Source organism: Daucus carota, chromosome 3 (assembly GCF_001625215.2).
Source record: "Daucus carota subsp. sativus chromosome 3, DH1 v3.0, whole genome shotgun sequence".
Taxonomy (NCBI): Eukaryota; Viridiplantae; Streptophyta; class Magnoliopsida; order Apiales; family Apiaceae; genus Daucus; species Daucus carota.
This window is the reverse complement of record NC_030383.2, coordinates 56,669,038-56,684,878: the sequence shown is the minus strand read 5'-3', so window position 1 is coordinate 56,684,878 and position 15,841 is coordinate 56,669,038. Positions and strand designations below refer to the sequence as shown.

Genomic DNA, 15,841 nt, shown 5'->3' with positions numbered 1-15,841 from the left:
ACCATTTCTTACTTAACAAAACACACACTAAGCTGGTGAAAAGAATAAAATAATCAATTTTTTCTCATAATTTAGAAAAAAATATGAATTGGTTACAGAATTTTATAAATTTTCGTTCTGGTGGCCGGAATTTCAAATTTATAATAAATAGTCATATATTATTTTAATTCATCGAATAAGCAGCTAGGACCACCTTTTTTGTGAAAGAAATATTAGTGTTGTTCTCAAAAAATGGCCCTTAACATTTCTTTGAAATATAAATATAATGTCTAGCCACCCATTGATAAAGTTGAACTAAATTAAAAAAGCGGACTAAATTCGGCCATCACTTTATATTTCACTCCATAATTTATCAAATACTTCCTCCATCCTAACCAATTGTTTACGAATGATTTGACACAGAGGTTAAGAAATATATATAAAATAGTGGAAAAGAGAAAAAAAAGTGGGTGAAGTGGTGAGACCTGTTGATTTTTAATATATAAAAAGAAGATAGTTGAGTAAAAATCGCGTGAAAACGGAAGAAAAGTGGGGAAGTGGTGAGCCCCATTGACTATTTTTGATAAATGTTGAAATGTAAAAAATCGGATTGAACTTTCCGGAAAAAAACCGTAAAGAAATGGTCGCCCAAGAGGAAGTATACTGCAGGCAGCAAATCTATATTGCATGCAGCAAATCAGTTTTTGTTAAAGTCTAGGCTTCACGATAATGGTCAAGTTCACAGAAAAAGTTGGTCCTTCATTCACATGTGAGGACTGACTAAGCTCTAACTTACCTTGTCTACATGTAATGCCAAGCTGATTTCATGGCCATTTTTGGCAATTGCACGTGGCAAGAATGGTCAAAGTGAACCTGATATGTAATTTCCTCTCTGCTTCTTGTGGGACATCAGTGATCAAACTATATATATCCCTTTACATATGAGTGCTAGATCACAAAGCAACAAGTGAGCAACCAACATATAAAGAAATGGCCATCTTTCAGAAACCTCTTGTTCTTGTGCTATTTCATGTTCTTTTCATGTCTATACTTATACAAAGTGTAACATCATCACCAAGAACTGAGGCAGAAGCTCTTGTCAAATGGAAGAACACCTTATTACCGTCGGCTTCTCTCGATTCTTGGTCCTTAAGCAACCTCAGGAACCTTTGTAACTGGACTGGCATTACCTGCAATGCTGCAGGTACAGTTGCAGGGCTCAACATTTCTGGTCAAGAACTGAATGGAACTCTTGCGCGCTTCAATTTCTCCGCATTTCCTAGCCTCACTTCCTTGGATATGAGCAGAAACCACCTTTGGGATGTTATACCAGTAGAGATTGGAAATCTGACAGAGCTTGAGTACTTGAGTTTCGACGACAACGATCTAAGTGGTACTATTCCTTACCAAATTAGTCATCTTCAGAAGTTGCAATATTTAGACTTGGGAACAAACAACTTGCTTAATTCAAATTGGTCTTTGTTCTTGGACATGCCTCTTCTGACACAGCTCAACTTATTCTACAATAACATTTCTTTAGAATTTCCATCTTTTATAATTAGAGCTAGGAACTTGAGATTTCTTGATTTGTCGGTGAATAAGTTGACTGGCTCCATACCTGAATCAGTGTTTACCCATTTGACTAATCTTGAAGTCCTCAATCTTTTTGATAATTTATTGGAAGGGCCATTGCCAAGAAATATTTCCGAGCTATCCAAGTTAACAAAACTTCACCTTGGAAAGAATAAGTTCTCAGGATCTATTCCTGACACTATAGGTCTTTTACATAAACTTCAAGTTCTTGAACTGTTTACCAATGCATTTGGAGGAAAGATTCCTTCTTCTTTGGGTCAACTTAGGGAGCTTCAAAGACTTGATCTCCGTCGAAACTTTTTGAACTCTAGTATTCCTTCCGAGCTTGGATTGTGTACCAAGCTTAACTATTTGGCTCTCGCTGAGAATTGGCTTACAGGCCCTTTGCCTTTGTCATTTTCGAATCTTACACGTATATCTGAACTAGGCCTATCAGACAATCTTCTGTCCGGTGAGCTATTACCTGATTTCATTAGCAACTGGACTGACTTGACATCACTGCAGATGCACAAGAATGCCTTCGTTGGTAACATTCCTCCTGAAATTGGTATGTTGACAAATGTTACGTACCTCTATCTGTATGACAATAATCTCACAGGGGCAATTCCCAGAGAGATTGGTAACTTGAGTCAGCTTTCTATATTAGACCTGTCAGGAAACCATCTATCAGATTTGATTCCAGCAACAATTGGGAACCTCTCCAATTTGGCGCTCTTACATTTGAATGAAAATAATCTTAGTGGAACAATTCCACCTGAGATTGGAAAATTAGCAAAACTGGAATTTCTTGATCTCAACACTAATCAATTGCATGGACAGCTGCCTGATTCTATTGCTGAATTAAGTAACTTGAAGAACCTTTCTGTTTTTACCAACAATTTGTCTGGCAGCATTCCGAAGAACTTAGGAAAAAAGAGTCTCAATTTGTCTCGTATTGAATTTTCCAACAACAGCTTCTCTGGAGCATTGCCAGAAGGGCTGTGTAGCGGATTTTTACTAGAAAGGCTTTTGGTAATTAGAAACAATTTTTCAGGGCATTTGCCAATGTGCCTGAGAAATTGCTCCAACTTGACCAGAGTTCGTCTTGATAACAACCATTTCTCTGGAAATGTTTCTGAAGCGTTTGGATATCATCCTAATCTTAGTTTCATTTCTCTCAATGACAATGAGTTTACAGGTGAACTCTCATCACAGTGGGGAAAATGTGAAAATCTTACAAACATTGAGATGTCAAGAAACAAAATTTCAGGTGTGGTCCCTGTCGAGCTTGGAAACTTAAAGAATTTGCAAGCTTTGCAACTGGATTCAAATGAGTTGACAGGTGAGATTCCAGCTGAATTAGGAAATTTGGTCCTGTTGTTGGCACTCAACTTAAGCAATAATCATTTGACTGGAGAAATTCCTCAGAGTGTAGGCAAACTATCAAAGCTCACCCGACTTGATCTGTCTACAAACAAATTAAAAGGAAGCATTCCAAAAGAGATTGGGAATTGTGAGAGCTTATTGAGCTTGAACTTAAGGCAGAACAATTTTTCAGAAGTGATACCTTCTGAACTCGGCAATTTGGGTCATTTGCAAATAAACATGGACCTGAGTAGCAATTCACTTTCGGGCACCATCCCTTCTACCTTTGGTAAACTGAAGATTTTAGAAGATTTAAATCTTTCACACAATCATCTGTCAGGTAGAATTTTTGGTTCATTATCAACTGATATGTCGAGTTTGCAAATGATTGATTTGTCTTACAATAACTTGTCCGGCCCTATACCCTTGCTCCAACAACAAGTGAAGAAATTTTTCAATGAAAATTCACTTTTGTGTGGAGATGCAAACGGCTTGTCCCCGTGTCCATCTACCACTTCCAAGTCATCCTCAGATTCCAGTAAGAAAGTCATCATTGGTGTCATAGTTCCGGTGGTCAGCCTCTTAGTTCTTGTAATTATCAGTACTGGATGTTTTATGCGTCGTAAGAAACCCAATAAAACTGATGTTGAGACGACCAATTCAGAGAAATTTAAGTCAATAATTTGGGCAAGAAAAGGAAAGTTTACCTTTGGAGACATCGTAAAGGCCACTGAAGATTTCAGTGAAAGGTACTGCATTGGAAGAGGAGGATTTGGAACTGTGTACAAGGCCAGATTGTTTAATGGTGAGACTGTAGCAGTTAAAAGGCTCAATGTTACAGATTCCAGTGATGCTACAGAAAATAATCGATGGAGCTTTGAGAATGAGATTCGGACCTTGACAGAAGTTAGGCACCGTAATATCATCAAACTCCACGGATTCTGCTCCATGAACAATTGCCTTTACCTGGCATATGAATATCTCGAGAGAGGTAGCTTGGGCAAGTTGTTATATAGTGATGAGGGGGCTAATTTAAGTTGGCATTCAAGGGTAAAGATTGTTAAAGGATTGGCTCATGCACTTTCTTACTTGCATCATGATTGTTCTCCACCTATTGTGCATAGAGATGTGTCACTGAATAATATCTTGCTAGAGTCAGAACTTGAGCCGCGGCTCTCAGATTTTGGCACTGCAAGGTTGCTGAGCACAGAATCATCAAACTGGACAAATGTTGCAGGGTCTTATGGCTACATGGCTCCAGGCACGTATTTTCATCTCACTATCATCATATGTGCATACTGTTTTAAGTTTATCAATTGTAAATAGGCTGTCAAAAAAATTCGAAAGATCCGATATCCGTCCGAAAAATTCGCAACCGTATCCGAGAAAAAGCGGATATTATTCGTATTCAAAATAAAGCGGATATTATCCGTATCCGAATCCGTGATATTCGAATCCGAAATTAAATACATATATGATATTTAAATTATATAATATATAAGTATATGTAAAATTTTTATATTATAAAATTTTATTATATTTGGTAAGTTTTAAAATGTAAAAATTGGATGAGACATCCAAAAAAGGAAAGTGTGAAGAAATAGTAGAGACAGATGTAGTAATTACTGACATGCATATCTATTTTTCACGTGCAGATCATGCCTTGAGCATGCGAGTGACAGCTAAATCAGATGTTTATAGCTTTGGAATCGTCGCGTTGGAGGTTATGATGGGGAGGCACCCTGGGGAGCTCCTTCCAACTTTGTCCACCGACACAGACGTGGTTTCAAATGATTTACTTGACAAGAGGCTTCCACCTCCAACAGAGAATATAGCAGATGAAGTGAAATTTGTTGTTAGGACGGCACTAGCATGTACACGTACCAGACCAGAGTCCCGACCTACTATGCGTTCTGTGGCGAAAGAGCTTACAGGAAGAACTCAGACATACATGCCAAGTAGAATTCCAAGGTTTCAGATGTAGAGTAGATGATATTGTGTTAAGTTACCACCTCAATCTTCACTAATGCAGGAGTTAATTCGGCATCGCAAAACTAAAGCTAGACATCAGTCTTACGCATAGATTACATATTCTGTCATATCTTATTATCTTCACATTATGTTTGGGGGCACTTCTTTTATCACTTTATATTGCTTTTACGTTTTGCGTATTATTTGACAAGAGAAGCACAAATACAATTTTTTTCGGTATTTTAAGTGGAAGTCATAAATACTATTCCCTGCCCCTCTCATTTTTTACACTTTTTTTTAATTACTCGACACGTATTTTAATATGTATATAAAATATAGTTTCATAATATTTTCTTGATTTTTTTTAAAATTTAGATAGTAAATTTTTATTCAAAAGAATTTTTTTTTAAAATAATTTATCAAACTATATTTAATAAGAGTATTAAAATGCGTGACGAATCCCCGTCTCTCGATGTAAACAATTGAGAGGACGGAGGGAGTAGCTTTTTTGGCCTTCTACTAATTTTTATTTTATTAAGAAAATTTTAAAATTTTAATATGTAATAAATTTTATTTATTAATAAAATTTCTTGTATTTTAGTAATTTGAATTTTTTTCAAATTTAAAATACAAACACTCAATTGACTTTTAAAAAAAATTATCCAAACAAAATTAACTTATAAGTCAAATTCACTTATTACTTAGAACAACTTCAAAGGTGTTGCCAAATCATAGGTGGCATGGCAACTTTGATTGCCAACCTATTGAAGTTGTATGTTTGCCAAGAGGTTACCAATCAAAATTACCAAAACTTGACAACTTCCCAAAACAGTTAAAATACATGTATAATAAGTGTAAAAAATGTATATTACTAATACTTTTTTCAGTTGATGAGTCATTTACAATTTAATTCTTTGGACCACACAAGGCAACTTTCAAAGGTTGCTAACTATTGGAGTAGAATGTGCTAAGTTGATAAAAAATTGAATAAAAATTAAATATTAATATATGTAAAGTTTTGGCAAGCTTGACAATTACTTTAACAACCCATTATTAGAGATGCTCTTATAATCCCTTCTTTACTCTATAAAATAAATCATTTTTTTTAACTTAGTGAAATGTCCCATTTGATTGTTCTGTTGCTAACAAATTTGAGTTTGCGGCTCTAGAAGCCGAGAGAGAATATAACAGTACTCTCTTCGTCTCAATATATATGTCCTTTTAAAAAGAAATTTATCCCACATTATATGTCTCTCTTCTTTTAATACAAATTTATTTTTATATTCATTGTGTTTTTTTGAAACTCAACTTTGTTCTCATCTCTCAATGCACTAAATCTCTATATTAATTATATGATTTTTTTTTGAGACTCAACTCTATTCTCACTTTTCAATGCACTAATTATTGATATATGAGATAAAATCATATCTAACTAATATTTTTTTTAATATGCGCGTGTTTGTCAAAAATTATATGTATATTGAGACGAAGTATCCCCTATGAGAAATTATATATTTTGTTTATAGTTGTAAAGTGATTCAGACTTTTTGATATCTCAATTTATATTCCATTTGAAAATATGATTAATGCTTTATATTTATATTGCCACAAAATTAAATCCATGTTCACGAATATGAGTACTCCCGTTCAGCCTCATTTTACTCCCTCCGTCTTAATTTATAGGTCCATTTTGGAATAAACACACATATTAAGAAAAAAATTGGTTTGATAGAATCTTATCTCATGTATCATTAATTAGTGCATTGATAAGTAAGAATATAGTTGAGTTTCAAAAAAATCACAATAAATATAGGGATTTAGTGCATTGAGAAATAAGAATAATGTTGAGTTTCAAAAAAATCACAATTAATATGTAGATAAATTTGTATTGAAAGAAGAGAGGGACAAGTATTTTGGGATAAATTTTTTTTCCAAACTGGACCTATAAATTGAGACGGAGGGAGTATATTTTATAAGATGACATACCTAGGGCTGTAAATCGATACGGACTATCTGGTGTCTCGGCTCATATCCGGCTCGAAAATATGATACATGTCTCATATTCGTTTTGAAAACGATCCAAATCTGGCGGAAAAATTAAGCCCGTATAATATATGATCCCGGATACGAGCACACCTATACCCGCTCAGATTCGGGCTCATATAACTTTTCATAATATGATCCTACCCGAATAACCGAATATGATCCGCGGTTCATATTCGATTCAAACTCATATACATATTATATTTTAACACCATCATATTTGCAAGTAAATAGTTATCATTTTATAAAATTTTAATATCTTATTTAAGTTTATATCTTCATAAAATATGATTTATTTAATGTGATCATACTTATTATCTTCATATATATTTAATAAATGATATATATCAATATATAACTATAAGTTTTAATTTAAAATTATTATACTTTATAATATTATGTTTACTTAGACTAATGATAGTTATTTGAACAAATGAAATAATAATGATACTTAGTGTTAGTGGATCATATCCGGCTCATATTCGATGGATCATAAACTACCCGGTTGAAAAATAGAAAATACGATACTGGATCATATCCGGTTCAGATCCGAATCTCAAATACCCGGGATCGGTTTAGATCCGAATAAAACGATCCCGGACCCAAATCTGGACAAGCTAAAAATAATATGATCCGGTACTTGAGCAGAGGGGTACCCGGGATCACCCGGATCATTTTACAGCCCTAGACATACCTCACCATGGTTCATGTTTCGTATTCCATTCGAAAGCATATATAGATTACATTTTTAATTCAATATATTTGTAAGTAGTAATAATTATTCTAACTTGCTAAAAACTCAATCTTTTATATTATATTTAGCAACTAAGATACTACTCCCTTTTATGAGTCTTTTGCGTAGATTGTTTAGTACTCCCTCCGTCTCTTAATACTTTTCTTGGTTGCTTTTGTCACGTTTGCCATCACATATTTTTGAACGTTAATATCTTTAATTTCGCATTAGTATTAAATATAAAAATTTCACCGTATTAAAGTACTCATGAATACGAATCCAACAAGATCACTTATGACTATGTTTATTATTATAGATTAGACGTAAATTAGTAATTTTTCTCATGTTATGAACAGTCCCGACATTTCAAATGAGAAAAGTAAATAGAAACGGTGGGAGTACCATATAAGAGCATCTTCAGTGGAACTCTTAAATCACTCTTTAAAATATAATATTAACTCGTGCGAAGTACGGGCGGGTATATAATTCGTAATTTATTATTTAAATTTTAACGTCATTTTATTTTTTATTTTTTTGAACTGGTTTAACATCATTTATTTTTTAACATCATTTTATTAATATTTTATTATTAATGAATTGAATTTTAATTAAATTATATTAACCAACTGATTATAAGTTCTCATGAAAATTTATCTTTTATAATTTATTATCTATTTATAAATATTTTTCTGTTATGATTAGTGTTTGTATTGAAATAGTTAACGTTAGAGTTAAAAAAAGTTATATGAAAGTTTTGTTAAAAAAAGATATTCAAAATTTGATATTTTAACATCATTATAATATTTTTATAAGATATTATATGATGATGTATTGTCATGAGTGTTTTTAGTATTTAAAACTATTTAACAATATAAGAGTAATAAACCTCCAAATGTTATAGACTTGTAGTTTGAGAGGGAGAGTACCAAAACAAAAAATATAACTAAAAACTTGTACTACAAACTATACTCGTGTTGGGTTAGAGCATCTTCAACAAACTCTTCAAACAAGCTCTTAAATCAAAAAGTAGAGAGCATTAATAAAATTGTAGCTCCAATAGACTCTTAGAGGCTCTTCAAAACCTTAAGAGCCTCTTCTCTCTCCTCTCTTTTAAGAGTCTACCACCCACTCTTAAGTTATATTTTATTATAAAGTAATACAAGGACCCACTTTCTCTCTCAACTTTTGTATTGTACTCCTATTTAATAAAAGTAATTTAATAGTAAAATATTGTTTAGAGAGTGAATATAGAGAGTATTGTTGGAGATAAATGTACATTAAATTGTTAAGAGTCAATTTTTTATATTATATTTGAAGAGTGGCTTAAGAGACTAATATGTGGCTCCTAGTGAATTAAGACATTGAAAAAAATGACAAGTTCATGCTCCTTGTTCATATTTTTTTCATATAAATGAGAGGGAAAAGTAAAAAAAAAAAAAGAGAAATGTTGGAGTTCAAGTTGGAAGGAAAACCAATATTATATTCATAAATAGAAGTTAAGAGCTATTACATGCTCTTTATAAGAAAGGAGACATGATGAGCTCTTGAATTTTTAAAAAGTTTCTAGGACCCCATTAGAACTCTCATTTTTGTCTTGACTCTTTAAATTTAATATTAATAACTTGTTTAGAGAGCCCTCGGAGGATGCTCTAAAACCTTGAGCCTCTCTTTATCTTCGTCCTAGTTCTTTAATATTTACTCCTTCCGTCTCAATTTATAAGTCCTTTTTGCTTTTCCAAGAGTTAAATTGACTAATATTTGACCTACTATTAAAAAATATATATTTATTGTTTTACAAATAAAAAGTTACATAATAAAATAGACTTGATTTACATTTTCATGATATTTTTTAAATTATTTTAAATTATATAATATTTATAAATTTCAATCAAAATATAGTCAATTTGACTAGTTAAAAGTTAAAATGGACTTATATATATGGAGACGGGAGGAGTATATTACATAAGGAACTTGAAGAAATTATCGCATATTCCATCTTGTTCTTATGGTCCGAAGTTGGAATATGACATGATTGTTCAGTCAAGATCGAGAATTTGTCCGTACTTTGCTAAATTGCAATTTGACTAATGCAGGAATTATTTCGACATCACAAAACTAAAGCTAGACATCAGTCGTACGCATGTACTACTGTATTACATATTTTGTCAGATTTTCACATATTATGTTGTACTGCTGCTCAAAAATTTTAGTTTGCGAGAATCTAGAAGCCGGGAGAGAATATAGCAGTATAAGTGTATAACCCAATGTAGAGTACCTTATAATTTCCCGTGAAAATAACACTTCTGTCGTTTTATATTCATCAAAATAGTCGTAGGTTTCAATTTTCCACACGTTATTAGATACCATCCGCATCCTGCAATTTCCAAATGAACCGGGATATATATCGGGCTAAGTATGAGGTTGGTCATTGAAGTGAAAACCATATATCACTTTTAATCACTAAAGTCATATAAAATATCAAATAGATACCTCTAATAATATGTGTCGAGAAAGTAAATGTTTATTCTTGTCAAATCATACACATTTTTCTTCAACGCGACTATAACCAGATGAAAAGTGGTGAATCCTAATATTTATTATTACACTAGCTTAATCTTATTTAAATGAAAATATATAGTAAATATGATTTAAAAAATCTTGATATATTATCAAAAATAATAGAATTCACCACTTTTCACTTGGTTATAGTAGCGTTGAAGAAAAATGTGTGTAACTTAACCAAAAAAAAATTACTTTCTCGACACATTTTTAGAGGTATCCGTTTGATATTTTATACGACTTTAGTGATCAAAATGATATCTCTAAAAGTTCAATGAAAGAAGTGATATATTGACTTCACTTCTGAACAACTTGATACTTAACCCGATATATATTTTGTTTAGGTGCGAATTTTTTGGTATTTTGATTTATTCTTTTTAAAAGATTGGTATTTTGATTTATATCGCACTTAAAAATATGGTAAATATTATATATCCATTTTTCTTTGTTATATAAATCTGACAGAAATTACTCGAATAAAATATATTCCCCGATATGAGTATTCATATACCGATCAGATCTCATATTATTTTTTATAAACCTGAATATGATTCATAATTTGTATTCAATTCAAAGATATACATAGATTACATTTCTAACTCAATACATATGCAAGTAATAATTACCTTTTCACAAATTTTTAATATCTTATCAAGTTTAAATTTACACAATATATGATTTATACATCATGATCATGCATTAAATATCATTATATATATTTTTTGAACACATCATTATTTATTTTTAATAAATTAGATGTGCGTGTTTAATTCGTAAATATTATTTTTTTAGTATTATATTTATATTAGATTAAATAATAATTGTTTGAATAGCTTAAATAAAAGATAACATAATTTATATTGGTGGATCATATTCGGCTCATATTCAGTGAATTATCAATTAACCGATTAGAAAATTGAAATATATTAAATTTGGATTATCCGAAATCAATTTATATCCGAGTAAAATGATCCCGTATCAAATCTAAATATAGATACAGAGAAAATAAAACTATATCATGTGACTACGTATCCTTTTCACGGGGTCACTTTAAATCCTTCGAAAAATCAAAGAAGACATGTACTCCTTTAATTCTCTGTCTCGATCATTGGGGCAGTTAAAGTGTTCATAAAATAAGTGCTTATTATTAAAGTCAAAAAATAAAGTACAGAGATTAGAAACAAGTCAAGATTTATAAATGATTAAACTATTTAGGAAATAAGTAAAAACTCTGAATCTAACATTTGTAACTTTCTGCTTTTTTACCGGAGAAGCCAACTTCTTTGAAAAAAAGTATTTTTCTCGCGTTGCCAAACATGCACATAATTTCATAACTTAAAAGGGATATCTTCTCTAAGGACTTGATTCTTTCAAGAAATTGTCCCGTTTTCGATTGTTTTAGGGTCCAAAGATTGAACATAAAATACTCTTAATCAGTCGAGTGTGAGAAATGTTCAATATTTACCCAGATCATTCGAATTTGAATTATGAAGGTAAATTGCTAAGAAATTATATGAATGTATTTTGCATTCATGTCACTTTCGCCAAACTTAAACTAGACAGCTGAGTCCTGTTTAAGAGCTAGCTAGAAGAATCTCAGTCAAGTATTATATAATTTACATATATGTAACACATATTTTTATTAGTAAAATTTTGAAAAAGGACTTGGTAAAAGGAAAGGAGTATAGAATACAAAAATTCAAATGTATTGATTAATTCTATTAGGTCATATCCACGACGCGTAATTAATAAAATGGACTTGGAGTATATGCAATGTGGTTCACAAAAGTTGGTAGGCTATATATATCGGCACAACGCCTCGCTACAACAAAACCGGCTTTTTAAGATGGAGAAGAAAAACGAACAAGTTCGAATGTGTGATATAGTTTTATGCTGTATATTATTCTTCTGGGTAATGGCTGCAAGATCAGAAGGTTTGGATAGTAATGGAGGAGTAGTGGAGGTGAAAATCGGGTTAATTGTGGATTTAAATTCGAGCATGGGAGTGATGGTGGAGTCTTGCATAGCCATGGCTCAGTATGATTTCTACAGAAGCCATCCTTCTTATCGTACAAAATTGGCCTTCCACACCAAGAACTCCCATAAGGCCTTAGCTGCAGCTTCTGGTGGTATGTAATTTACGATTATGTCACTCTCGATTTCATGAACAAAATGATTAGCTACATTAAACCTACACTTGCAATACCAATAATTTTTTTTAAATAGCTACATATACTTGGTACGTTATTATGAAATAACCTTATCTAGCTAGACTCTCTTAGTGAGTTGGACTCTTAAAATGTCTGTTTGAGTAATTTTGAGTTAGAGATTATTAAAAATGTAATAATAAAATAAAAGTAATTTATGATTTATGGGTATCAAAAAGTTTAAAAAAGTTAAGTTACTGGAAAAAGTACGTCAAATTAACTTCTGGTTTTGAATCAGAATTGTTTTCGACTTCAAATCAGTTTTTGATATTACACAAACAAATAGACATTTTTCAGCTTAAAGTTAGAAACAGCTTTAAGCCCATCAAACACGCTCTAAGTTTACGAAGTTAAAAGAGATTTTGATGAGCATGCCAAAAGAGTGTACTATATATAACAAATACTGTAACAACCTATCTTATGTGCTGCAGCTCTGGAGTTGCTCAAAAATGAAGAAGTGCGAGCAATTCTTGGACCCCTGACCTCTCCTGAAGCCAGATTCGTTGTGGAACTTGGCGAAAAGGCTCAAGTACCTATTGTCTCCTTTTCTGCAACCAGCTCTAATATTTCGCCATTGCAGAGCCCTTACTTCATTCGAACAGCTGCTGCTGACTCTTCTCAGTTAAAAGCTATTACAACCCTTTTCCAAGGACTCGAATGGAAGAAAGTTATAATTGTGTATGAGGACACTGGCTATCAAGATGGATTTATCCGTGATATCACTCATGCATTCCGCGAGGCTGATATAAGGATTTCAGGTATGAGTGCTGTTTCTGCTAATGATTCTCAGATACTGGAAGAGCTTAACAAACTCAAAGCAATGGCTGCTAGAGTTTTCTTAGTGCACATGACTTCCCTCCTTGGATCGCGAGTTTTTGTTCATGCCAAGGCCATTGGAATGATGGGAAAAGGATACGGATGGATAATGACTGACGAGTCATCTAATTTGTTGAATTCCATGGATGATGAAGCCATTGGTGCAATGGAAGGTGTTTTAGGGATAAGACCTTATGTACCTAAGTCGAAAAATCTTGCATTTCTTAAAAGGAGGCAAGAAAAAGAGCTGCAGTGTTCAAAGCCTAAAGCTGTGCTGAATATCTTTGGATTGTGGGCTTATGATGCAGTTTGGGCATTAGCAATGGCTGTAGAGAGGATAGGACCGATCAATTCAGCGTTTGTAAAGCAGAAAAAACGACAAAATGCAAGTGATATGGCTTCACTTGGCAGCTCTGATGTAGGTCCAGTACTTCTTAAAGAAATTTTAAGTACCAAATTCAATGGCTTAAGTGGTGAGTTCAATTTGGTAAATGGGCAGTTGCAGATTTCAACCTTTGAAATACTTCATGTGATAGGAAAAGGAGAGAGAACTATAGGCTACTGGACACCAGATAGAGGATTATCCAGACACCCATATTCGAGCAATAATTCTTCTAATTATTCGACTTCTGCAAGTGTCCTAAAAAATATCATTTGGCCAGGAGATACAACAGATAAGCCAGTAGATTGGGATCTACCCACATCAGGGAAGAAACTGAAGGTGGGGGTTCCAGTAAAAGAGGGCTTCACTGAATTTGTGAAACTTGAACAAAATCCAGTTACTAAGGAATATAGCATCACTGGTTTTTGTGCAGATATCTTCAGTGAAGTACTAGAACATTTACCATTTAGAATTGATGAACCTCAATTTATCCCTTTCCAGGATCCGCGTACTGGAAAAAGTGCAGGCAGTTACAATGATCTTCTCAAGCAACTTGAACTCAAGGTAAACACATATGTATCCTTGATTCTTTGTTGCTTTCAAATATTGCTTTGTATATACTAGTTAAATGCATGTAGAGAAACCTAAAACTCATTACCATAACCATCATTTTTGCATGAAAAATTGTAGGAGTATGATCTAGTGGTAGCCGATGTGACAATTTTGCCTGAACGGGAGAAAACAGTTGATTTCAGTAGATCATACATGGAAACAGAAGTTGTGATGCTTAGACAAATTAAATATAGCAAAGGCAAAGACATATGGATCTTTGTAAAGCCTTTAAGTTCAGACCTCTGGCTGACGATTGCATTAGCTTGTATCGTTATGGGATTAATAATTCGGACATTGGAGCGAAGAGTGAATAGGGAACAACAACTTGGAATGTGGGTTTGGTTTCCATTGGCATCTCTTGCTTTTCCTGAAAGTAAGATTTTCTTTTGCGTCTTGAATCTTAATTGATGTTCATGTTCTGTTATGCTTTACTAAGCAAACTTTGTGATCTGTTTATGACACTTTACAGGAAACAGGGTTGCTAGCAAGTGGTCTAAATTTGTACTGGTCATATGGTTGTTTACAGCATTTATTGTAATGCAGAGTTACACAGCTAATTTATCCTCAATACTGACTATTGCTCAGCTAAAACGTTCAAGAGAAAAACCTTATTGTATTGGTTTTCAAGATGGTTCATTCGTAAGAGAATTATTAATTAATAGGTTGCACTTCAATGAATCCAAGATGAAATCTTATGCCAGTGCTGAGCAATATCATGATGCCCTTTCTAAGGGATGCCTTAATGGAGGAGTTGATGCTATCTTCGACGAGCTTCCTTTCATCAAGATCTTTATTGATACGTATGGTGAAAAAAATTATAAGTTGGAAGGATCCTCATACAGCACAGGAGGACTTGGCTTTGTGAGTTCTTCTATTTCTAAGCATTTGTGCCTTAATTCTTACACTAATACATCATAACGGTCATGAAACTAATAGTTTTAACAGTAAAGTTAGACTAATAAGTGATATGATCTATTACAGGCATTTCAGAAAGGCTCCCCTTTAGCTTCTTTTATTTCAACGGCCATCTTAGAGCTTACTGGATCCGGAGCAATGCATGCAATTATGACCAAAAATTTTGGGCTGGAGTACTCTGAACAAAATTACTTTCCGGAGATCTCTTCATATAGTAGCAGTATAGGGGTGATGAACCTTGCAGGCCTTTTCATTGTTAGCGGTTCCATTACTTTATTGGCTTTAGTTTTCTCAGCGCCCGCATTTCAGCAATTATATGCTTCTGTGTCATCGCGCTACAGACAAAATTTTGTATTCCCATCACCACCTTCTGACGGGACTGACACAAGTGCTCAGTCCGTAGCTGAAACTACTGTCAGTGGGAATTTGTCCACCAATGCAATGCCCGAGAACTCAATCAGCATAGCAATTCAGAGAGACGATGCAGAGGCAGCAAACAGAAACAGCAGTAACATCATTAATACTACTGGTTAAGTTGATGTTAACCATTCTTTATAACCTGATAAATTAATTGTATCAGTTATTATTGTTTAACAAAATACGTATAGTTGGCACTTAGGAGTTAGGACATCTTGTTGTTGTCTATACAACACTAATTAGTTCTGTTATCAAATTGTTCTTTACCTC

The 15,841-nt window shown here is 33.2% G+C and overlaps 2 protein-coding genes across 2 annotated transcripts; both read left to right on the top strand.

Moving 5' to 3' along the window:
* Positions 1 to 952: 952 nt before the first annotated feature.
* Positions 953 to 5,039, top strand: LOC108212749 (MDIS1-interacting receptor like kinase 2). Its single transcript, XM_017384465.2, has 2 exons — positions 953 to 4,177; positions 4,572 to 5,039. The coding sequence occupies exons 1-2, from the start codon at positions 970 to 972 to the stop codon at positions 4,898 to 4,900; spliced, it is 3,537 nt and encodes a 1,178-aa protein (XP_017239954.1). The 5' UTR covers positions 953 to 969; the 3' UTR covers positions 4,901 to 5,039.
* Positions 5,040 to 12,081: 7,042 nt separating this feature from the next.
* Positions 12,082 to 15,773, top strand: LOC108212748 (glutamate receptor 2.2-like). Its single transcript, XM_064090132.1, has 5 exons — positions 12,082 to 12,351; positions 12,861 to 14,191; positions 14,318 to 14,612; positions 14,709 to 15,100; positions 15,221 to 15,773. Exons 1-5 carry the CDS (start codon positions 12,096 to 12,098, stop codon positions 15,686 to 15,688), a joined length of 2,742 nt encoding a protein of 913 aa, XP_063946202.1. The 5' UTR covers positions 12,082 to 12,095; the 3' UTR covers positions 15,689 to 15,773.
* The last annotated feature ends 68 nt before the right edge of the window (positions 15,774 to 15,841 follow it).

Coding starts and splice junctions, on each gene's coding strand:
- LOC108212749 (XM_017384465.2), top strand. CDS start 970: ATGGCCATCTTTCAGAAACCTCTTGTTCTTGTGCTATTTCATGTTCTT. Junction 4,178..4,571: donor TTATGGCTACATGGCTCCAG/GCACGTATTTTC, acceptor TTTCACGTGCAG/ATCATGCCTTGAGCATGCGA.
- LOC108212748 (XM_064090132.1), top strand. CDS start 12,096: ATGTGTGATATAGTTTTATGCTGTATATTATTCTTCTGGGTAATGGCT. Junction 12,352..12,860: donor CTTAGCTGCAGCTTCTGGTG/GTATGTAATTTA, acceptor TATGTGCTGCAG/CTCTGGAGTTGCTCAAAAAT. Junction 15,101..15,220: donor GCACAGGAGGACTTGGCTTT/GTGAGTTCTTCT, acceptor GATCTATTACAG/GCATTTCAGAAAGGCTCCCC.